Here is a 24,036-nt window from a genome sequence, read left to right on the forward strand (position 1 = left end):
ATCAATTAACGAATGTATAGAGTCAGCATTTTCGTGTATCTCTGTGTGCGCGTCTGTGTGTGTATATATTGGATATTGATTATTAACTTGTTGTAGGAGATAGTTCTATTTATGGGTTAGTTCTATTAATGGATTATATAATTACCAAGATCTTGAAGTCGACCTCTACCATTTGGTTTCACTTTCCCTCAAATGCAATGTTGGGTAGAAATTTCTCAGAAGTCAGTAACTTGGGAATTGACATGGCGTCCTCACTGATTCCAAATAAATAAATAAATAAGACTTGGTTCGAACAGTGTTACAATCTCGACAAACAGTTGATTACATATTCTAATGTAATTTGGGTTCTGTGATAAGCTAATGGATTATAATCTCTCAAGCTCCAACAATTAAAACACTTACATGCCAATGTCGTATTGGATATTACGATCGTTTCTTGTTATTAAGTCTTACTATTTTAGGTTGATCATGATCAAAGATACAATAACACAATTCAATTATAGCTAATTCAAACCTCAATCTTAAAAGTTAAAAAACACTAGCTAGCTCGAATTCATTGTTTCTTAAACACCGAACTTAGAATGACCTCACCTGTTTTTATAATTATTAAGAATTAGTCTCATACCCCATGTCTTTTGTATACTTATATACGTAATTAAAGTATTATGTCAGTTTTACAACAATCCAATAACTACTTGTCATATGTGAATTTACATTAAAAATGGATAAACAAAGTAATTCAAAATTACATTTGTCTTTTTATCAATTGTTAGTTGTATAACTTGCAATATCAATTGTTGTTGTCATCTTTTATATGTATGAATTTTCATTTTTTCCCAGGCTTACGGACAGAATAATAGTGTAGCAGACACTTTAGCCAATCACGTGTTGGCTATCATGAATTTATTTCCCCAACTATAAGAAAACCATTTTAAGCCTTAGGCTTTCTTTCATCCATATTTTTTGGTGCTTCCTTAATAGAGCCTACCCACATTTTATAAGACTGAAAATGGATAACTAAGCCTAAGTATCATTAGGACATGCTATGTGCTCACTTAGCACCCTTACCCAAACAAAACTCATTTGGGCCCTACGCTCTTGGGTTGGGCAGCCTAATTGGACCAATGTTATGGCCCAAAACCCAATTTTGTAGCTTCTCAATTGCTCCCATCTCAGCGTTTTACTCGACTACCCCCCTTGATTCTGCCTCTGCGAAAATGCCTCCTTCGACCTCTCTGCTACTCGGCAGACTCCTCCTTCAACAGCGCCCCCACCGCTTCATTTCTCCACAATCCACTTATTTTTCCCGTTTTTCCCCCACTCATTACCTCAATTTCCTCTCTAAACCCTTTTCCTCTAAACCCACCTCAAACCCTAAAACCATAGATGACCCAGATCAAGTAATCGCCCGCTCTCTCTCCGGAGAGTTACTCGAGAATCTTGAGGCTGACCCATTACCCATTTCTCAGAGACTCCATCTCATCTTCTCTCACGTAACGCCCACGCCTTCGCTGGTCCAATCCACACTCAATTTTTCGCCTGAAGCCGGCCGTGCGATTCTAGGGTTTAACCACTGGCTTACTCAAAATGCAAATTTTTCACACACTGATGAAACGCTGTCCTTTTTCACTGACTATTTCGGTCGCAGAAAGGATTTCAAAGCCATCCATGATTTTCTTGTTGACAATAAGGAAGTTTTGGGACCTAAAACCTTAGCATCTTGCATTGATAGATTGGTTAGGGCGGGTAGGCCTACTCAGGTTTTAGGGTTTTTTGAGAGAATGGAGAGAGATTATGGGTTTAAAAGGGATAAAGATTCTCTTAGATTGGTTGTAGAGAAGTTATGTGAAAATGGGTATGCAAGTTATGCGGAGAAATTGGTGAAAGACACTGCTAATGAGATATTCCCCGATGATAAGATATGTGATTTGTTGATTAAAGGTTGGTGTGTTGATGGGAAGCTTGATGAAGCAAAAAGATTAGCTGGGGAGATGTACAGAGGGGGCTTTGAGCTTGGTACAGTCGCTTACAACTGTATTCTTGATTGTGTTTCTAAGCTTTGTAGGAAAAAAGACCCGTTTAGGCTTGATTCTGAGGCTGAGAAGGTGTTGTTGGATATGGAGTATAATGGGGTTCCAAGAAATGTGGAGACATTCAATGTGTTGATTAGTAACTTGTGCAAGATTAGGAGAACTGAGGATGCAGTTAAGTTGTTTTATAGGATGGGAGAATGGGGCTGTCATCCGAATGAGACTACATTCCTTGTTTTGATTAAGAGTTTGTATCAGGCTGCAAGGGTTGGAGAAGGTGATGAAATGATTGATAGAATGAAAAGTGCTGGTTATGCAATTGGTAAGAAGGATTATTATGAGTTCTTGACGAGACTGTGTGGGATTGAGAGGATCGAACAGGCGATGAGTGTGTTTGAGAAGATGAAGACAGATGGGCACAATCCTGATTCCGAGACATATGATTTGTTGATGACGAAATGGTGTGCTCATAATCGAGTTGATAAGGCTAATGCATTGTTCGATGAGGCAGTGAGAAATGGGGTGGAGGTTAAGCCAAAGGAGTATAGGGTGGATCCAAGGTACTTGAAGAAACCGATTGCAGTGAAAAAAGGGAAGAAGAGGGAGACATTACCTGAGAAAATGGCAAGAAAGAGGAGACGCCTGAAGCAAATCCGATTAAGTTTTGTGAAGAAGCCAAAACGAATGATGATGCGATGAAACTTTTGGTGTTCACTTAATTTTTTTTTGCAATGTGGAATTACCAAGGGCCAAGGTCCTATTCTGAAATTTGCTAATTTGTTTTTGAGGTTCAGTGTTGTTTTTAATGTTCTTGTTGTTATCCTTTCAGTAATTGCAACATTAGAAAAATAAACTTTTGTTTACTCTTGATTTGAAGTATACTCTCTTCATTTTTTCATGAGCATCGATTGTTTAGTCTAGTGAACCCTTTGATGTCTCAAATTATTCTTTGTACTAATAGAACCTGTGAATTTTTTGCTTCGCTTGCTTGTAATCTTTATCAATTTTGTTTATTTGATAGATGTAAAATATTTGATCTGTTTATGTGATCTACATTTTATTCTATTTTTGTTCGAGAAATGTGTAGTAAAATAATTAAGATAAAATCATAAATAAGTTGCGGTGGAAAATAGAATATGGTTATAAATAAAACAAATAAAAGTCAGGGCGTGCTGTGCACGGTCTTTAAGACTACATTTGCCCCTCAAAATAATATTTTGATGCAAATAGGTTATTCATATATAATTTTCAGGATACACACTCAATACAATAATTTGGAACACTAGAGAAAATATACAATATGATTAAAGATGGTCAACGAACATGCCGTCAAATTTTGGTCCACTAGGGTCCATGGGCTGACATGGTATAACCCATCAAGTTGGTGGGTTATGCCTAAATTTTTTTTATAAGGGCCCGGCACGGCGCACGGCTCACGGCATGAGCCCACTCGTGCCGTTCCCAAAAAAGACTCATCAATTTTTTTTTCTTCAAACCCACATGTCAAGCGTGCTCCCACGTGCCTGACATATTTTATTCAAGCTCACGTGTTTGGAGTACTTTTTTAAGCCGATCAACAACAACAACAACAATTTTTATTAAGAGAACAATTAACATTTTATTATTAGTTTATCATAATTTTACAATTATATATTTAATTTCACAATAACTAATCATAACATAACAATATATAAATTTAATTCCATAAATCATAGTAATAATTAATGAAAATTAAAATTACAATCCTAGAATAACGATTACAAGATGTCACAACTACAAGATATCAATTATAACAAATCACAAGTCACAACCTACAAATATTTCGTTCATAATTTTTTTTGTGTATAAATACGTAAAATATTAATGTCGTAAAAATGAACTAGGCTATGATTTCAAAAATGAAATATTAATGTTGTAAAAAATTTATTTATCATTTATAAAATTATTATATTTATAATTTTATTTATTAAAATCATTATATTTATTAAAATCATTATATTTATTTATTCATTTAATAAATTATAAACACAAAACAGTTATAATATTTATTTAAACTAAGACTTAAATTAATTTTTAAAAACTTATGCTAAAAAATATATTAAAAATTTTAATTTTAAGATATTTATAAAATCATAACATTTTATATTTACTTTTCATTAAAATTTTTTATTTTGATATACTTTGGCCCATGTGCTATTGATAACTCACGGGCCGCGTGTTATCCCATCAATCAAGTGTGTTTATTACGTGTCTTTTCGCGTGCCGTGCTTTGGTCTATCTCTAATCGTGTCGTACTTTTAAGATCCGCGTGCCTAAAATTCTAGAACCGGCCCAACTCACGTGCACGTCGAACCTTGACGCGTGCCCTATCGAAACGCTCTCATGCTGTGTTGTGCCGCATGTTGCCCGGCTCATTGGCCATCTTTAAACATGATGATTTATGTTGTAGTGTTTGGAATGTGGAAGAAGTAGAGTTGAAGAAGAAGTATTAGAAGAAAAATGTACAATACGTTGATTTATATTGTAGTGTTTGGAATATAGAAGTAGAGTTGAAGAAGTAGTAAAAAGAAAATTCGATATTTTACCGTAATCTGTAGACTCCTATTTATAGAATAACGGCATTTATTCCAAATATCTCTTGGAATAGTCGCCATTTAATTTAATTCTCTTTTAACTACTTTCAACCTTTTTTTAACCTTATTTTCGTAAGTACCATAACTTCCACAGAAACGTTTAAATTTGAACTCTTGTAGTTTGATTCAAATTCAATCATGCAGGATTCAGTATTTTGAAATGCGCTCGCATGCTCACAACAAAATGAATATTCAGATTATGGTCATTTTCAAATGGTTAATCTTTGGGATCAGGCTTTTATGTTCGGGTTTATTAATATCTGATTGTATCATTTTTATCAAACCAGAAGGATGAGAAGTTTTACTGTTTTTCCTCTGGGGTCCTTTTTGAACGTACTTTTATGCATTTGGCGTAGATAAAAATGTGGTTTCCTTACTAATCTGGATGCTTTGTATTTGTTTGGATTCCAGTAAGATGAATTTACAAGGCGGCAAATAAATGATGTTATAATTGATGGTACTTAAATGCAAACTCAACAGATGTTAGAAACTGCTTAACATCTTTGAAGTTGTATGTTTGTGAATAAAGAAAAATTTTAATCTTTGAAGTTGTATATTTGTGAATAAAGAAAGATCTGAGATGTGGCTGCGAAGGGCGTTTTCACAAAATGAAAATGGTAGCTTCAATTATGCATTGCGGGAAGATACGTGTGATTAATTTTCAAGTCATCGTTTGCTGCAAGGAGCTCAATACAACATGATTGATCGTCAGTACCATTTGACATGTATTGCATGGCGTAACGACGATCTAAAAATTCATTCGCTGAGAATTGTGGATGATCTGTAGATTCGAGGATGCTTGTTCGTAAGAAATTTCATTGTCATTTGCCCTTGGGCTCATTACATACTTTCATGAAATAGCGGAAGAGACAAGCACGTACAAATATTAGTAACAGTTAAAAAGGATGCAACTTTTATCTTAGTTTTTTTACCAATGAAGGCAACGCACAAGTATTACACTTTCGATGTAATTGGTACCACTTAACTGTACAAAGTGTTCTAAGATTAATAATAGCGGTAAAAGCACTCAAAATTGGACTTAAAAGGGGAATTTGCTTTAGCATTTCAAGATTCGTTGTGCTCGCGCAAAAATGTTGTAGTCAATTCTCAATCACTTTTGAGTCTTCATCAGACAAACACATGAGATGCTTTGAGTTGAGAAGGCCATTCCAAAGCTCTTCCATGTCCCTACAGAATCTCTTTCCAGAACCGGACTGACCTGTCAGTCCCACAGGTAATGAAGGCAGCCTCTGCTGGAGAATGCTCAATCCAACGAGGTGCGCCAATATGATTCGACGACCACTTTGCCACCTTTTCAGCTGTTAAAGCATCCCAGATAACAATCTGCAAACATCCAGATTTATATGTAAAACACAAATGAATGACGGGACAATATTGCTTAACTTATTAGCTCAACAAACCTCATTGCTAGGTTCGTCAATGGACAGTACAAACTCTTCAGTGTCGTTAAAAACAGCCTGCAGATATTATTCATAAAATAGTGGTGAGATAGAAACAGTATCATTTGCTAAGGGCATTTGGATGTACATGGAATTTTTGAAAGAGGTTAATTAAAATTCAAGGCAAAAGAACAAATACACAGTTAATTCCAAAACGAAGCCATTTTTCAATGTACCTGGAATCGTAGTTGTGTATGCGTGGCTCCAAGATATTGTTTGACCAATCTTCCACTACTAACTTCCCAAAGCTTCACAGTTGAATCCTTCCCACAGGAAAGAACAAACCTAGAAAGTCACCACTTCAGCCATACTGCTAAACCATTTGCAAAGACTTACCATTTGAAGCAGCAATGTTCCATCTACATTACCAATTGTTGAAAGAAATGAAATATACTACTTCACAAGAAATCTGTGCTGTAACCATTTTCTGCTCTGGAAAATAAACTCTAATTCATCCCCATAAACTAATTACTTTGCTTTGCTACTTGTTGCAATTAAGATTCAGAAAAAGAGAGTGCTAGTTGACAATAAAGATTAGCATGGAAATTTATTTCAACCCTTGACAAATAAGTGCACAAGAACTTCTAAGAAACCTACAGCCACATATTCCTCCAAATCATGTTCCTAGATCATTAATCATTTTACTCATCCATAATTCATGAAATAGCTTGCTTGACCTAACATGATTTTACACATGTAGCAACCAACAATATGCGGTGTTTCTGTACATATTCTGTTAAGCATACCTTTGATCCTTCGTAAAGTTTGCGCTGGTGGCCTCCGCAGTTCCATGTGCACCGACTATGGAGCGCACACAATTGGCACTTACCCCATCCCACAAACGAATAGCACCATCTTTGGATGCCGTAACATACATACCGCCTGTGGATGAATACCTCACCTTCATAACCGAAGAGATCAAATTGATTATCTCCATGAACTCAACCTAATATATAAATATGGATAACATGTCAAACTGAGAAAAATAGGTCTTTGACCATACCTGATTTATGGCTCCATTAACACTGATCTCTGGAACATTTGCAGATAGGTAACACTGAAAAGTATTAACATCATACAAGTGCGCAATTGGATGATCAGTTCCTGTGTTGTTTTTCCATATCAATCTTGTGAGTGGCCATATGCCATTACAGATTAAGATTAATATAAGATATAGTATTAATACAGAACTTCCATTACAACCTTCCAAGGACAAAAGGTTCATGCAATAACACATCACTGACATACTAATCACTGGTGAAGCAGTAAGTAACATATTCATATATCCACGAGGAAGATAAATGTTTTTACAAAAAGATCCTGCTGGCATTCTAATCATCTAGAATTTATGGTCAATACAGTAAGACATAAAATTAATAACAGTACTTCTATTTTAACCTTCAAAATAAACAAAGTTTACGCAATAACACATTACTTACTAATTGGAGGAACAGTCAGGAATATATTTATACAACCGCCAGGAAGACAGATGAAACTACCAAAAGAAATTTCCAGCTTTCTAATCATCTGGGAAATTATCGATTCCTCTGTAAGGTATTAGAGAAAAAGATCCCACTGACTACCTAGATACTTTTTTGGCTGTTAGTCAGCATACCTATAGGGTTTAGTGGAGAACGCAAAGGAAATAGCTACCTGCAAGAAGGAAATCCCCAGAAGGATGAAATGATACGGAACGCACATTGTGAGTATCCTGTCTCATTACAAACACAAAAATTCATTAAAACAAGTCTATATATGCCTGAGTCATAAAATCTACAGTTCAACACCATGAATCCATGATTAAATCTACATCAAGATAACAAGAAAAACCTGGATAACTCTGAATGCTCTTTTTGCAGTAGCTTTCGAAAAATCGAAGAACCTGAAAGTAGTTAATAAGCACCATAAGAAAAAAGTGAGCTCAATATCAATTTCTTAAACACCAAAATAAGACCATTGGTCTTATAAGACATTTAAAAGTGGATTAGAAACAATTAGGTGTACCATAATTGGCAAAACATTATACAATTTTGAAAAATACACTAAAATAGGAACGTAGTTAAAGATTAGGCTGAACATAAATTAATGAAGACACCTATTTTTCACAGTAGAATAAACCATACTTTATTGTGTGATCCTTGCCCCCAGATATCAGGACAGTGTTTTGAGGATGGAAATCCAAATCATTTATAGGCTGCAGATGCATCGGCAAAACAAAAGTCAACAAGAGATAGATCTTAAGACATTCACATCAGAAGGGAGTACATCAGTGTTTTGAACAGGGTATAAAAGAATGGAAGAATTACTAAGTGGTAGATTGGTAAAAAGAAAATTGAAAAAAGAACTTGGAAACTTGAGGCGAATAAAGCACAACTAGTCAGTTTTCTAAACTAAAAATGGAAATGCAAGAAACTAGACTCCACAGAACAGTTTAATGTAGTAGAGACTTTTAGAGCAGTTGGCACACAGCAATAGCCAGAAAATAAGGTGGGTTTACTTGTATATGGTCATAAAAAGTCCGTATGACTGGCCGCACAGGACCATCCGTTGAATCTGGCAGCATCATTTGCTTGATTTTTGCGACCTGAAAGAGAATATAAGAACTTTGGAGTTAGACACAGACACCCAGAAGAAAAAAGGTCAGGATAAGATTATAAATATCAAAACCTCAAAGAGCTTGATCGATGTGTCTGCACTTCCAGTCGCAATAAATCTTCCATCAGGACTAAATCTTGCACATCTGGCAATGTTCTAGAAAACGAGACCCATCAGTCCATAAACAGAAAACTAACACGAATTGTAGAAGCCACATTTATTTTCCCCTACAATGGCATACCTTGTGCTCAGAAAGATGCCGTGTCTCATGCTTAGGAAAACTCTTCGACGAGCCTTTTGTGTCTTGTACAGCACTGATTTTACAGTAGGCATGCAATATTAGTCTTTTTTGTTTCCATAACAAGTTAACTAATAACTTCTAACAGAGAACAGATTTGGGTATGAAATCCAGACACCAGCAGTAGTCATTTCACCGAAATACTAGTCCTTGAACACAATATTACATAATAAGGAAACAATTAAAGCAAGTGTTTTTGCAGAAATGCATTGCCTGAAATCAACAACAGTAGCAGCACGGGGAGCCGGGATTGAGCCGTATGCTGCAGTAGCAGTAGCAGGTATCAATGTGCTGGTGTCATACAATGAATTAGACGGAACCCCTCTTAATATCTCATCTTTCTCCACTGCAAGACCCTGTTATTGCCTTAGAACCAATGTCCAAAAGTGATCCAATAGAATTTTCTCCATTAATTTTTTCAATTTTAAAATAAAAACCAATAACCTTGGCAACCAGTTCAGTGAGCCTGTTTTGGGGAGCTTCAGCATTTAAAGGCGTCATTGTGGCTGAAGCAACAGCATTTGCAGCCTACAAAAAATTATCAATTTTATTTTTCAGTGCGCGCGTGTGTGTGTATACTAAAGATTTTGATAAAACGAGAAAAGGGGGTTGCCTGAGAGAGATTGTGGTCGCGAAGATGAGCCACAATCAGGGAATTGACTTGACGAAACAGCTTCCCGTCCCGCAATGTCTTCTCTAAGATGCTGCAGCTGTTGTTATTGTTGCTATCCATTTTTGGTTTGCTTAAACCCTATAAACAAAAAATAATAATTCTGAATTTTGCTTCACTTCTATTGCCTTAAACCCTAACTTTTCACTTCAGCGACTTGGGCCATCCAGATTTTCCACTTCTTCATCTAATTTAGACTAGTCACGTAAATTTCTGCCAGTACTTCATTCAATTTTAATGCTTGAAATCTTTTGTTCTCTCCTTCGGTACAAGAAATTTGCAGGAATTAGTCCCGGCCATACCTATTTTTAAAAAATAGGGTATTTAGCTAAATACATGTATTGTTTATAGTTATGTAATTGGATTTTATAAGCAATTAGTCATTTACTACCTGTTTATTCAAATATTTTTAAAAATACACAAACGCCTGTGCCGCTTGAAATTAATATTTTATTACACTCATCTACTTTCATCTTATATTAATTAATAAATTTAATCGAATATTAATTAAATAACCTTTTTTATTTTATGTGTAAAATTGTTATTTTACCTAGAATAATGTTGGTGGTATGTATGTATTGGGAATGACAAATGTAGAGAATTACAGTAATAATGGTAAAATTTTATTGTGTTAAAATAATGTGTTTACAACTCTATGTGTAGGAATAAAATAATATTAATAGGTAAACTGTAAAAAAATAATATGTACTTCAAAGCATGTTATAAATATCATTTTTCTTAAGATGTTATTTGTCCCTATAAATTGAGTGATGCACATGGGTTAAGCAAATACATTTTCATGATACAATGAATTACTTATTTATTTGTTTGCATTATGCATCGACGAAAGCAAACCATAATATTCTTAAATATTACAAGTCTGTCAAGAATCAATATATTATTCGTACATAAAACAATCTATTGGATATTTAAGGCACAAAAAATATATGATTTATGATTAAATTCATTTTAAAAAAGAGGACTGAGAAAAAAGTGGTGTGAGATTATTATTTTCATATCTAAATAGCCTAAACATGTCCCCTATATATAGATAAATTTGTGTCCCTCTATTTTGGTTGTCACCTTTTATGATATATCTCTTCATTCAGGCCATTGGATCAAGATTTGATATTAATCAATGGTTCAAATTGAATCATTACCATTTCAAATCAAATGCTACCATGAATGGATGTATCTTTGAGTAAAAAGATATCTCTTTTGTAAGTCGTAATTAATTAGATATGTCTTTAAATTCAAATACCATTTATTTTGAAAAATGTTCCAACAAATAAATGCCCGAAAAATAGCAATTGCAATTTCTAATGGAGTGGTAGTTCTTTAATTAAATATATTAGAACCTTAGAAAGCTCGGCATAAATAAAGGTAATTTATACCGACTTTAACCATTATTTATTTCTTTATTTCAAAAAGTCACAAAATAAGGAAGGGGGAAAAAAAAAAAAAAAAAGGCTACAGCGAAACTATTTGTAAGCCTTAGAAGAGCGGGGGCTACCTCCAAAATATTTTGAAAATTCGAAAAAAAAATTTTGGAGTTAGGTGAATAAGAAATAATGCACGTTGCGAAATTATCAATGTTGGCCCCACGACAATCTTAGACGCACGTACGCACGTATGACAATTTACTTCATCAGATAACAAAAAAGCTCGCGAGATCGCAAAATTCTGATTTTTTTTTTTTTTCAATTTCCCTCGAGATAGGTATGTGATTGAAGTGATGCAATATTGTCGTATTTTTTCATAAGATTTTAGTATTTTACATGTAATATAAGGTACAATCTCTCACAAAACTGTGGATCCAAGTGAGATCCATAATGCAGCTCTCTTTTTTATATATTAAAGATTTGAATAATATAAATTTTTTTATTTTTGCTGCAATATTCTTTTTTACATATTAATATTTTTAAGCTAAACTTTAAATTTATCCGATGAATATAATTCTAATCAAACATTTAAACAAGTACACTTTGTCCCATCAAACTGAAATTTTATTTTCACTTTCGCCACTACTACGGTACTATTCGATGGATCTACTGCAGCTTATGGCTTGTGAGTCATAGCTGTGACATCAAATATGCAATGCCTCATAGTTGGGCACTATCAAGCATCAAGTAGTGAGAAAGCTATTAGAAGTCAAATAAGACATGATCATTTGTGAAATATCTTACTTCGGGTTATTTTAGTCATGGGCTACTTTTATTGATTTTATGGTAAATGCCGCCCAAAATATTTTTTAAAAATATTAAAAATATATTGTTATTTGGATTTAATTATGTTGTAACTGTACCAATAGGCCTTTGGCCCAGTGAGAGAACCCTTACATTTATAATGTTGAGTATAAGGGTTCGAGCTTCCATAAAAGCATTATGAGGTTTAATTTTAATCCTCATTCAATTATCAAATAATTGAGTGGAACCAATTTATTCATCACGAAATGTGAGTGGAGGGTTTAAATAATCTGTTGTATAATCTATTTGTAAATAATAATTGTCTTGGTCGCGCTTCAGAGGAGTACATGTCACGAAGAAAGTCTCAGTTTGTATAATCTGTTTGTAAATAATAATATCTGATGTAATATCAGTAATAGTTCTGTATAGCAGTATTTAAAAAAAAAACTATATTGTAACTATGATACAAAGAAAAAAATTTGTAATTTTGAAAATTGACCACATCCTCCTCCGAAGTCAACAATGGCGCAGTGGGAGCTTTATCAATAACTCCACAATCTCGCAACACCTCTTAGCCTCAATTGCTCACTTTCACTCCCTTCTATTGTATCTCCCTCAATTCCTATGTGTACTGCGGCCATGGCGACAAGAAAATAGCCAAAAGAAAGTGTTTCAATCACTCCTTCGAGAACCCGAGGTAGTGTGCCAAAGAAGAAAGGTAGAGGACCACCCAGAGTGATGGCACCTACTACCCGCCGAGGGGAGACTGGTTTGTGACTATGAGAAATTGGGTATATTTTTAAGCCTATTTCGTTGATGAAAATGGATGGAAATTGCAGATAAATTGGCTAAGTCTAAGCGTAATCAGGCAACAGAGTTAAACACGAAGGTGGTTGATGGAAACTAGAGAAAAATGGTGTTTGTTGCTCGCCTCAGTTAGAAATAGTATCGTATTTGTTTTATTTTTCTTTTTCAGTTGAGTTAAACGACATTAATTTTTCTTTTTTTCCCACAAATCACGTTATACGATGTACTTTTCACATGTAGTTTTCACTGTACGAATGAAATGACCATTTACCCCTCCAATGTCAGCAACATTCTAACAGCATCAAGACGGAAATAAACGAGTGCATAAAATGCTAACTTCAAGTGGCGCATTGAAAAAAAAAATATTTGTGTACTTCTGAAAATGTCCGAAAAATAAGTGGTTAATAGATAATTATCCAAATTTTACTGATAGAATTTGTCATAACCAAGTCACTGTTTGATTTAGCTTATTTGATAGTTTTATTTAATTTCGTAATTTTAATAGAATTTTTAAAGATTAAATAGGTTGTTTTATTTTTATTAGAAAAATTTTAAATTTTAAGATTTTGAAAATAGATATTAAAAAGTTTTCTCAAAATGTTAACATATTTAAAATAACTTTTATTTATTTAACAATCTTATCTCATTTCTTTCGTAACATAACTTTAAAAAATTTATCTGTTAAAATAATTTTATAAATTTTAATAAAAACTCTCATTGATAATTAAACAACTAATTTTTTTTGTTGTAAAAACTCTATTTAAATAAATTCTATTTAAAAAATTATATTAAATGAAGAATTTTAAGTGTTATCTTATGCACAAGTGTGAACGTATTTTATATTTGTGAGCGTACTATTGGCCAATATTAATCTTTTGAGTGAAAAACATATTTATCCTTTAAAACATTTGAATGATATGTTAAAGAAAATTGAGATTATTTTAACTATTTTTTAATTTATGAAGTAACATGAAAAAAAAAAGATCATACACATAAATAAATTATGATCTTAGATAAAAAAAAATGTCTAAGTTATAATTTACCTTGAAGATTCAAGTATATAAAATCCACGTGAGGATGGCGCGTTACACATTTTTCACTTGTGGTAGATTGAATTCAAGTGGAAGTGGTGTTTCGCATATAAGAGATTGAAACACTCTTAATATTCGTGAGTTTTCATGTGACTAAGGGCTTGTTTCTTTGTGATTGCTTTTAAAAGGTCAAAAGTGATTTTTTTTAGGATAAAAATTTATTTAATTATTATATTTTGAAGTTAATACATGTTTAGTTTTTATATTTTTTAAAATACCTCAAAACACTCATGCCGTTAAATTATTGACATCTCTATTGTTACTTTTTTTTTTTTGCTTGCTTTTACATTTACCTTCCTACAATAACATTCTTTTGTTTTTGGACATTAATAAAAAGAAAAAAATTAAATTACCAATTTAACCTCAAAAAATAAAATAGAACAAAAGAATATACATTGATTTTTGTGGAATACTCTACTAAGGAGTTAATATATTAATTTATTTATTAATATCCAAAAAAATTGATAATTTAATTTTTTGACAATATTAATTTTTTTGGACATACATGAGATTCCACCAAAATTAATATATATAGTTTTTATTTTATTTTTGGGATTAAATTTGTAATTTAATTTTTTATTAAAGTCCAAAAAAAGAAACGTTATTGTAATAGAGTAATATTATAAAAGCAAGATAAAAGGAATAAAACGTAACAACAGTGGCATCAATAATTTAACGACATAGATGTTTTGAGATATTTTTTAAAAAATAGCACTAACCTTAAAATATAGTGACTGAATAAGGTTTTACCCATTTTTTTATAAATTACTTTTAGTAAAATAACTCATCCTACAACAATTTTGAAAAGAAAGAAAAGAATAGCATTTCAAAATTTAATTTTAAAAATAAGTTTTATACATAATACAATTTCATACACATGTAAAATATATTATAAAAATCTAAAATTATCCTTAATTCAATCAAGAAATAAAACGATCAAATTCAAAGAGATTACTATTATTACCAATTATATTGAGATAACAAAATAAAAAGTACAATTAATAAAATAAAAATATTTATTTTAGTTATCAATTATTATATATACATATAAAATTTTATATATATATATGTTTGTGTGTGTGTGTGTGTGTGTGTGTGTGTGTGTGTGTATGTATGTATTTATAAATATATAGATAAATTTTATTTAACATTATGTTCATTTCAATCATTTACATTTTTACAGTATTTTATTGGTGAAATTTACCAAATATATACGGTTATTTTTAAAACTCACAGCATTTCTAAAAATAAATTTCACCAAATAGTTAATGGTAATTATTTCTCTTCACAACTAATTATTTCTATAATATAATTAACAGTAATTATTTTAAAAACTACAATATTATCAAATTGGCACGAAGAATATCATATCAATGTAAATAAATGAAAAAAATAGAAAAAAAAACAGATTTACTATACTATATAATTTAACACAATGCTTTTGCAAGTATTTTACAATCTCACAAGTCAATTCACATAAAATAACAACCATTCAAGAGTGAAAATGACCCATAGAGACTAGTGATTATATTATTGATTATTTGGAAGAGACAACAGTACGTTGAACATTGAGCAAATCAGGTATCATGTTTCCATCAATCTTAGGGTAACATGCATCAACGACAGCTATTATACATTAGGCTTCATTGCATGCACAATATTTTATTTGATAAGCAATAATTAAAATATTCATGCTATTAATGTGCAAAAGAGTATCATGCATAACATACGTTATGTGAATAGTAAAGTTACATATAATATAATTTACATCAGAAATTATAATCTAAAAGTGATACTCAGTAATTTATAAAAATTGATTATTAAAATTGCATTTGAATTTTTTGTTTTTAGTGTTAGTTTAGTTTGATGTAACTTAAAAAGTTGTACATTTGATTGATATTTTTCTTATTTTTCTGTCGGCACAAATCCAATTTCGGGTGGTTGTTTATTACAAAAATCTTAATTTAGACTACAATTTTTTTTTTTTGTGGTAATTTAGCATAATATATAATCGATAGTCCACAATTTTGTTGAAGAAATGTAGGGCACAAATAATTAGCTTTACAAGTTTCTTAGAATAAAAACAAAATCTAATATATATATATATATATATATATATATATATATATATATATATATATATATATATATATATATATGAGGAAGAAGCAGCTTAGGATAAGGATTTTGAACTTTGCTAGAAGTTGTGGACTATCGATTATATAAAAAATTTGTTATAAAAAAATTTGTAAAAAGATACCAGAAGGAAATAGGATCGAAGGATGGATGTGTTTTCGAAATAATTCTTTATTGATTGCTTTAGAAAAAACAAATTGGATCGCGGTTGTTCAAATTTTAAATTCAGTTACCAACTTTAGATTAAGTAGATTTGCTTTGGATCGTGGTTGGTCAGGTTTTATATTTATTAAATTAGTACGTGGCGTTGTTAAACCAGATCGATGCAGAAAGGAATCTGCCTTTGGACCCAGATCTGACTTAGAACAGATCAATAGCCCGCACGTTCGGGTTTCCAGCCGATATACCAACTTAATTTTGCTTTATCAAATAATAATTAAGTTCTTTAAACGCGGTTGTCAGATTTTAAACAATTTACCAAATCTTTATTAAATTCTTTAGCAAGCCTAGCAACACATACATCTAAAGGCTTTGGTACAAACACAGTACCAGATCCGGTTCCCGGAAATGGTGCTCTGAAGGAATGGAGGGAGAAGAGAAGATTTACAACTGAGGATCGAGATCTGGTCTCTTTGCCTCAGAGGAACGTACAATTTATATGGCAGATCAGATACAGATCAGTCTGCAGAGCATGCATAGAAAGCTTTAAAAGACTGAAATTTAAATGGTTTAAATGTAAATTGCGGAAATTTAAATGTTACATAAAATTAAATTACAGAAATTTAAATTGCTGAAATTTAAAGTGCGGAAATTAAATTACTTTAAATAAAATTACAAATGCTTTAATAAAACTGGAATGAAATGCTTACATCGGTTGGTTTTCTTTGTAGAGAAGAAAGGAAAATAATGGGAAATTAATCTGAAAACAGGAGAAATTCCTTATATATATATATGTATAATTTGTTGGGTTAGGAGAAGATTAAAGATTCAGACAATCAACTGAAACATCTCAAGACTTGAGTCATCGATTTTTTTTTTTGGTAATTTTTAAAAACCTCCCCTGAGGTTTAAGGCTGTTGCAAGTAGATGGTGAAAATTATTTTATTTGTAAAAGACCCCCTACCGTTAGTTAAAATTTTTATTGACTAACTGTTGACTTTAAAAAGACAATATTACCCCCAATAATAGTTTACGTCAGTTAAAATTTCCTTAAAATCTTAAAAAAATAAAATTACAAACTTAAAAAAATTATATTTTATATCAAATAATTAAAATTTGTAATTTTATTACAAACTTTAAAAAATTACATTTTTATATCAAATAATTAAGATTTGTAATTTTATTACAAACTTAAAAAAAAAGTTTACGTCAGTTAAAATTTCCTTAAAATCTTAAAAAAAATTAAAATTACAAACTTAAAAAAAATTATATTTTTATATCAAATAATTAAGATTTGTAATTTTATTACAAACTTTAAAAAATTATATTTTTATATCAAATAATTAAGATTTGTAATTTTATTACAAACTTAAAAAAATTATTTTAAGATTTGTAATTTTATTTTTTTAAGATTTTAAGGAAATATCAATAACTTGATCATGGTGAAAATAATTGTTTTAATTACTTATGAAATTGTAAATATTTAGAATTGTAAATATTAGGGATAATATTATCTTTTCAAAATCAACAGTTAGTCAATAAAAATTTTAACTAATGGTAGAAGACCTTTTACAAATAAAATAATTTTCACCATCTATTTACAACAGCCTCAAACCTCAGTGGAGGTTTTTAAAAATTATTCTTTTTTTTTTCTTTCCTGCACCGACAGAGAGCGATTAGAAAAATTCAAGCCAAGGCCTACATGGCCCACATTCCTAGCTGGCTTGTGTTTCCCGAGTCTTTTTACACCGTTAGATTTTTTTTTAATTATTTTTTTCCTTTTGACACTTCTACTGCCTACGCGCCCCGCGAACTACCGAAATTACTAAAATATCCCTACTGAGTTTTTATACGTAGGTTTATTTTATGAATTTATAGAGAAGTTATAATTTTACCTAAGCAAATTTTAGTTTGATTTGTGTTTTCTTATATATTCATATTACATAAAATTTTCATTTAAAAAAGAACAAAGAATTTTCATGGAGTTTTGCTTGTATTGGTACAAAGCAAAATTATACAAAGTGGTCTAATGAATTTTGTTAATTATTAGTATTATGTCTCAACTAACACTTTTTTTAAAGAATAAAATGAGCATGAATCATTCTTATTAAATAAAGATATAACATTTTTCATTACCATAATTTAATAATGGAGTTTCTTTTATTTGATTGTGTTATTACAAAAATACTCTAAATTGTTCATCATTCTGTGAATTGAATGCCCAGAATCAAGAATTTAAGAAGATTAATGTATTCAAGCTGACCATGAGTAGATATAGTAATGATAATACATGTATGAGAAGTTTTACAAAAGTAAATTTTTTATCTTGATAAAGGAAGGAACAAATAAAAAAATAAAATAAAACACTAATGCATTGTATTTTGTTTTGTACTATATTGAATTTTTTTTTTAATCTTTTAGTTTGTCTAACCGTTTTGATATTAAGTTTAAAACGCTATAAACTTTCTTTTTCGCACTACAATGAATTGTATTTCATAAATTTTGACAAAAATATGTTTGCTAAAATTTTTAAAAGTTGCTTATTATAAGCACCCCATTAAATAAGCCATATATATATATATAATATTTGTTTTATGTTAATAATTTTAGTAGATATATTATATTTGCACAAATATATTTTTTAAATAATAGCATACAAATATGAGTAATTTTATAATAAGAGAATTCTCATAATCAAACACATCAATTACATCAATGATAACGATATTCTTTAATAACAAGTTTGCTAAGAAAAATAACGATTTTCATTAAATTACGATGAAATTATAATAATAATTTGTTAACTCCCACAAGGGTATTATAGTAACATGACTCAGCACGCACGTGAATGTGATTACAGTTAACCTTGAGCTAATTCGTATATAAGTCAGTCCCGTAGCTATGTGAATGAGAAAAGAAGTCTTCTTTACTGCTCTCTCTCTCTCTCTCTCTCTCTCTATCTCTGTGTTTCATTTCACTTTGAAGCAGATCTTGAGTTTGGAGTCATTGATCATTCGTTCCTTAGGAAACCTCTATTTCAAGGAAAATGGAATCTTTAAGGGGTTCGGTCACTGGATCCATTACCAGCAAGCTCAGTGGCTTCACCATTCTGCTTCTGTTTTTGCTTTCTTGCTCCACTTTTACTTCCACAGGTCAGTCTCTCTCCGGCCTGTGTACAAGTTCCTAAAGATCCTTTTTTGTGGCTTTAAGTGTTTCTCTTGTTTTCTGAACCTGGGTATCGGTTATCTTCTTTAGAAGTGTAACATTTTGCATGAATTTGGACGTTTAATGGGAAATTTAGTACTTTACTGAATTTTTTGTTGCCAACTTTGATTTGTTAATTTCTTTATATCGTGTATGTCTTGAGATTTAAGAATGGGATAGGTGGCTAGTGATATGCAGGAGAATAGAAAGATTTAATCTTTCACTGAGTTAGTGAGTCAGAACTCAGAATTTTTTTGATCTGGTTAAGTCACAAGTTAAAAAAGAGCGTGTTTCTCATTCAGTGCAATAATTTGGTTTATTTGTTTCCAAGTCAAGTGATTCAACCTGAAATGATTTATATTTTCGCAATAAATTATGTTGTGGTCTTGTAATGATTTCTACCTATGATTTGGGGTTTAAACGTTTCAGTTAGCATATGCTCGGAGAGTTGAAGAGAAACAGGATTGATCCTATAATCATATTCTATATAGTGAAAATTTCTGGTTGTCTTTGTCAATGTAGGCCGAAAACCAAAATATGCAAATCATTTTACGTACTGTGTATTGCTGTTTGCCGGTGTATTTTCTTTACTTCTTTTCAAGTTCTTTTCAAGTTTTTCATCTTAAACCTTAATTATGTTTTTGCAATATTCAGAACTAACGTTTATTTTTCTCTATGGATGTCTATGCAGAAGCCTATGATGCACTTGATCCAAATGGGAATATCACAATAAAATGGGATATAATGTCCTGGACTCCAGATGGCTATGTTGTAAGTATTAGTTAATGATAGATTCTTCAATTATGTAAGGTACATGCAAAAGTTACCTTGGAATCAGAATGAACACTTGCATTAGATTATAATTCAAGCTAACATAGCAACATTTGATAATGTTCCTGCGGCTGCCTTCTAGTTGTCCTCTTAATGTTCTTTTGCATCAACTCAAGTATGAGAAATTTGGAGAATTCATCTAGCTCTGAATCATGATATCTATTTACTTGAATTTTAATGTAAAATATCTCTCTTATTGGTTTTGGCAGGCTGTTGTTACGATTTTCAACTTCCAACAATATCGCCATATTCAAGCACCAGGTTGGACATTGGGGTGGACATGGGCAAAAAAGGAAGTCATCTGGAGCATGATGGGAGGACAAACCACAGAACAAGGAGATTGTTCAAAATATAAAGGGAACATCCCACATTGCTGCAAGAAGGATCCAACAGTTGTAGATTTGTTGCCGGGGACTCCATATAACCAGCAGATTGAAAATTGTTGCAAAGGGGGAGTAATAAGCTCCTGGGCACAGGACCCAACTACTGCATTAAGCTCATTCCAGCTCAGTGTTGGTGCTGCAGGAACAACTAACAAAACTGTCAGAGTACCCAAAAATTTCACACTTAAAGCCCCAGGGCCTGGATATACTTGTGGACCTGCAAAAGTTGGTAAACCAACTAAATTCATTACGTCAGATAAGAGGAGAGTCACACAAGCTATGAGTAAGTTTCTTGTTAAAATCTTTTTGAGTAATGTAGAGGTGACTGCTTATATGTTATTATTGTATTTTCATCCATATAGTTTAGAAGTATAATAACACTGAAGTCCTCTATGTTGTTGTGGGAAAACGTATGCTCTGTGAAATGGTCTAAAGGTTGAAGTAAGATGTAATAACAGCAGTTGGTTTTTGCTCATGATAATGAGTACTACAAAACATTCAATGCCTTGTAACAGTGTTTTAAGTGAACCTTGCCTGTATCTTATTGCAGTGACCTGGAATGTCACATGCACATATTCACAGTTCTTGGCTCAAAAGACACCCACCTGTTGTGTTTCTCTCTCTTCCTTCAACAATGAAACAACGGTAAGCTGCCCAACGTGTGCTTGTGGCTGTCAAAACAATGGAACGGAATCTGGGAGTTGCATAAAGTAAGTTCTTTCATTTATCTTTCGTTTCACAATTTACCTTTTTTTTTTATAACACATTAAAATAAGACCATTGGTCTTATAAGACATTTAAAAGTGGATTAGAAACAATTAGGTGTACCATAATTGGCAAAACGTTATACAATTTTGAAAAATACAGTAAAATAGGAACGTAGTTAAAGATTAGGCTGAACATAAATTAATGAAGGCACCTATTTTTCACCGAAGAATAAACCATACTTTATTGTGTGATCCTTGCCCCCAGATATCAGAACAGTGTTTTGAGGATGGAAATCCAAATCATTTATAGGCTGCATTTGCATCGGCAAAACAAAAGTCAACAAGAGATAGATCTTAAGACATTCACATCAGAAGGGAGTACATTAGTGTTTTGAACAGGGTATAAAAGAATGGAAGAATTACTAAGTGGTAGATTGGTAAAAAGAAAATTGAAAAAAGCACAAATAGTCAGTTTTCTAAACTAAAAATGGAAATGCAAGAAACTAGACTCCACAGAACAGTTTAATGTAGTAGAGACTTTTAGAGCAGTTGGCACTCAGCAATAGCCAGAAAATAAGGTGGGTTTACTTGTATATGATCATAAAAAGTCCGTATGACTGGCCGCACAGGACCATCCGTTGAATCTGGCAGCATCATTTGCTTCATTTTTGCGACCTGAAAAAGAATATAAGAACTTTGGAGTTAGACACAGACACCCAGAAGAAAAAAGGTCACGATAAGATTACAAATATCAAAACCTCAAAGAGCTTGATTGGTGTGTCTGCACTTCCAGTCACAATAAATCTTCCATCAGGACTAAATCTCGCACATCTGGCAATGTTCTAGAAAACGAGACCCATCAGTCCATAAACAGAAAACTAACACGAATTGTAGAAGCCACATTTATTTTCCCCTACAATGGCATACCTTGTGCTCAGAAAGATGCCGTGTCTCATGCTTAGGAAAACTCTTCGACGAGCCTTTTGTGTCTTGTACAGCACTGATTTTACAGTAGGCATGCAATATTAGTCTTTTTTGTTTCCATAACAAGTTAACTAATAACTTCTAACAGAGAACAGATTTGGGTATGAAATCCAGACACCAGCAGTAGTCATTTCACCGAAATATTAGTCCTTGAACACAGTATTACATAATGAGGAAACAATTAAAGCAAGTGTTTTTGCAGAAATGCATTGCCTGAAATCAACAACAGCAGCAGCACGGGGAGCCGGGATTGAGCCGTATGCTGCAGTAGCAGTAGCAGTAGCAGGTATCAATGTGCTGGTGTCATACAATGAATTAGACGGAACCCCTCTTAATATCTCATCTTTCTCCACTGCAAGACCCTGTTATTGCCTTAGAACCAATGTCCAAAAGTGATCCAATAGAATTTTCTCCATTAATTTTTTTAATTTTAAAATAAAACCAATAACCTTGGCAACCAGTTCAGTGAGCCTGTTTTGGGGAGCTTCAGCATTTAAAGGCGTCATTGTGGCTGAAGCAACAGCATTTGCAGCCTACAAAAAATTATCAATTTTGTTTTTCAGTGTGTGTGTGTATACTAAAGATTTCGATAAAAGGAGACAAGGGGGTTGCCTGAGAGATTATATTGTTTATAGTTATGTAATTGGATTTTATAAGCAATTATTCATTTACTACCTGTTTATTCAAATATTTTTAAAAATACACAAACACGTGTGCCGGTTGAAATTAATATTTTATTACACTCATCTACTTTCATCTTGTATTAATTAATAAATTTAATAGAATATTAATCAAATGACCTTTTTATTCTATATGTAAAATTGTTATTTTACCTAAAATAATATTGGTGGTATGTATTTATTGGGAATGACAAATGTAGAGAATTACGGTAATAATGGTAAAATTTTATTTTGTTAAAATAATGTGTTTACAACTCTATATATAGGAAGAAAATAATATTAATAGGTAAACTGTAAAAAAAAAATATGGACTTCAAAGCATGTTATAAATGTCATTTTTTTTAAGACGTTATTTGCCCTTACAAATTGAGTAATGCACATGGGTTAAGCAAATACATCTCCAAGATACAATGACTTATTTGTTTGTTTGCATTGTGCATTTACTAAAACAAATCATAATACTCTTAAATGTTGCAAGCCTGCCAAGAATCAATATATTATTCCTACAGAAAACAATAAATTGAATATTTAAGGCACAAAAAATATATGATTTATGATGAAATTCATTTTAAAAAAGAGGACTGAGAAAAGAGTAGTGTAAGATTATTATTTTCATATCTAAATAGCCTAAACATGTCCCTTATATATAGATAAACTTGTGCTCCTCTATTTTGGTTGTCACCTTTTATGATATATCTCTTCATTCATGGCCATTGGATCAAGATTTGATATTAATCAATGGTTCAAATTGAACCATTACCATTTCAAATGAAATGCTACCATGAATAAATGTATCTTTGAGTAAAAAGATATCTCTTTTATAAGGCGTAATTAATTAGATATGTCTTTACATTCAAATACCATATATTTTGAAAAATGTTCCAACAAATAAATGCCAGAAAAATAGCAATTGCAATTTCTAATGGGGTGGCAGTTCTTTAATTAAATATATTAGAACTTTAGAAGGCAAGGCATAAATAAAGGTAATTTATACCGACTTTAACCATTATTTAAGTCACAAAATAAGGAAAAGCATTATAGGGGAGGAAAAAAAAGGCAACAGCAAGTCAACAATGGCGCAGTGGGAGCTTTATCAATAACTCCACAATCTCGCAACACCTATTAGCCTCAATTGCTCACTTTCACTCCCTTCTACTGTATCTCCCTCAATTCCCTATGTGT

At 31.8% G+C, this 24,036-nt stretch overlaps 3 protein-coding genes and 1 long non-coding RNA gene across 4 annotated transcripts; 3 read left to right on the forward strand and 1 right to left on the reverse strand.

The window, feature by feature from the left end:
• The first annotated feature begins 1,197 nt into the window (after positions 1–1,197).
• LOC18046663 (pentatricopeptide repeat-containing protein PNM1, mitochondrial) lies at positions 1,198–2,968 on the forward strand. The gene has a single exon (XM_006440731.2). It carries the CDS (start codon positions 1,218–1,220, stop codon positions 2,727–2,729), a length of 1,512 nt encoding a protein of 503 aa, XP_006440794.1. The 5' UTR covers positions 1,198–1,217; the 3' UTR covers positions 2,730–2,968.
• Positions 2,969–5,443: 2,475 nt separating this feature from the next.
• LOC18046664 (cleavage stimulation factor subunit 50) lies at positions 5,444–10,000 on the reverse strand. Its single transcript, XM_024187946.1, has 14 exons — positions 9,630–10,000; positions 9,461–9,544; positions 9,230–9,372; positions 8,960–9,032; positions 8,791–8,874; positions 8,621–8,707; positions 8,247–8,317; positions 7,954–8,005; positions 7,777–7,834; positions 7,127–7,227; positions 6,870–7,024; positions 6,300–6,408; positions 6,085–6,141; positions 5,444–6,007 (listed from the first exon to the last, which is right to left on the reverse strand). The coding sequence occupies exons 1-14, from the start codon at positions 9,747–9,749 to the stop codon at positions 5,852–5,854; spliced, it is 1,350 nt and encodes a 449-aa protein (XP_024043714.1). The 5' UTR covers positions 9,750–10,000; the 3' UTR covers positions 5,444–5,851.
• On the forward strand, positions 9,259–22,845 carry LOC112100093. The gene is made up of 2 exons (XR_002906365.1): positions 9,259–9,296; positions 22,455–22,845. It is a non-coding gene; the product is annotated as an uncharacterized LOC112100093 (long non-coding RNA).
• LOC18046666 (protein COBRA) lies at positions 18,975–22,792 on the forward strand. The gene is made up of 5 exons (XM_006440734.2): positions 18,975–19,217; positions 19,961–20,040; positions 20,310–20,766; positions 21,034–21,193; positions 22,377–22,792. The coding sequence occupies exons 1-5, from the start codon at positions 19,112–19,114 to the stop codon at positions 22,426–22,428; spliced, it is 855 nt and encodes a 284-aa protein (XP_006440797.1). The 5' UTR covers positions 18,975–19,111; the 3' UTR covers positions 22,429–22,792.
• Positions 22,846–24,036: the final 1,191 nt, after the last annotated feature.

Source organism: Citrus clementina, unplaced genomic scaffold, assembly GCF_000493195.1.
Source record: "Citrus clementina cultivar Clemenules unplaced genomic scaffold, Citrus_clementina_v1.0 scaffold_3, whole genome shotgun sequence".
Classification (NCBI taxonomy): domain Eukaryota; kingdom Viridiplantae; phylum Streptophyta; class Magnoliopsida; order Sapindales; family Rutaceae; genus Citrus; species Citrus x clementina.

Excerpts from the sequence above, each read along its gene's own strand:
- LOC18046663 (XM_006440731.2), top strand. The coding sequence starts at position 1,218 with ATGCCTCCTTCGACCTCTCTGCTACTCGGCAGACTCCTCCTTCAACAG.
- LOC18046664 (XM_024187946.1), bottom strand. The coding sequence starts at position 9,749 with ATGGATAGCAACAATAACAACAGCTGCAGCATCTTAGAGAAGACATTG. Across the intron at positions 9,545-9,629 it reads GCGACCACAATCTCTCTCAG|GCTGCAAATGCTGTTGCTTC; the intron begins GCAACCCCCTTT and ends AATTTTTTGTAG. Across the intron at positions 9,033-9,229 it reads GCTACTGTTGTTGATTTCAG|TGCTGTACAAGACACAAAAG; the intron begins GCAATGCATTTC and ends CTGTAAAATCAG.
- LOC18046666 (XM_006440734.2), top strand. The coding sequence starts at position 19,112 with ATGGAATCTTTAAGGGGTTCGGTCACTGGATCCATTACCAGCAAGCTC. Across the intron at positions 19,218-19,960 it reads CTCCACTTTTACTTCCACAG|AAGCCTATGATGCACTTGAT; the intron begins GTCAGTCTCTCT and ends ATGTCTATGCAG. Across the intron at positions 20,041-20,309 it reads GGACTCCAGATGGCTATGTT|GCTGTTGTTACGATTTTCAA; the intron begins GTAAGTATTAGT and ends TGGTTTTGGCAG.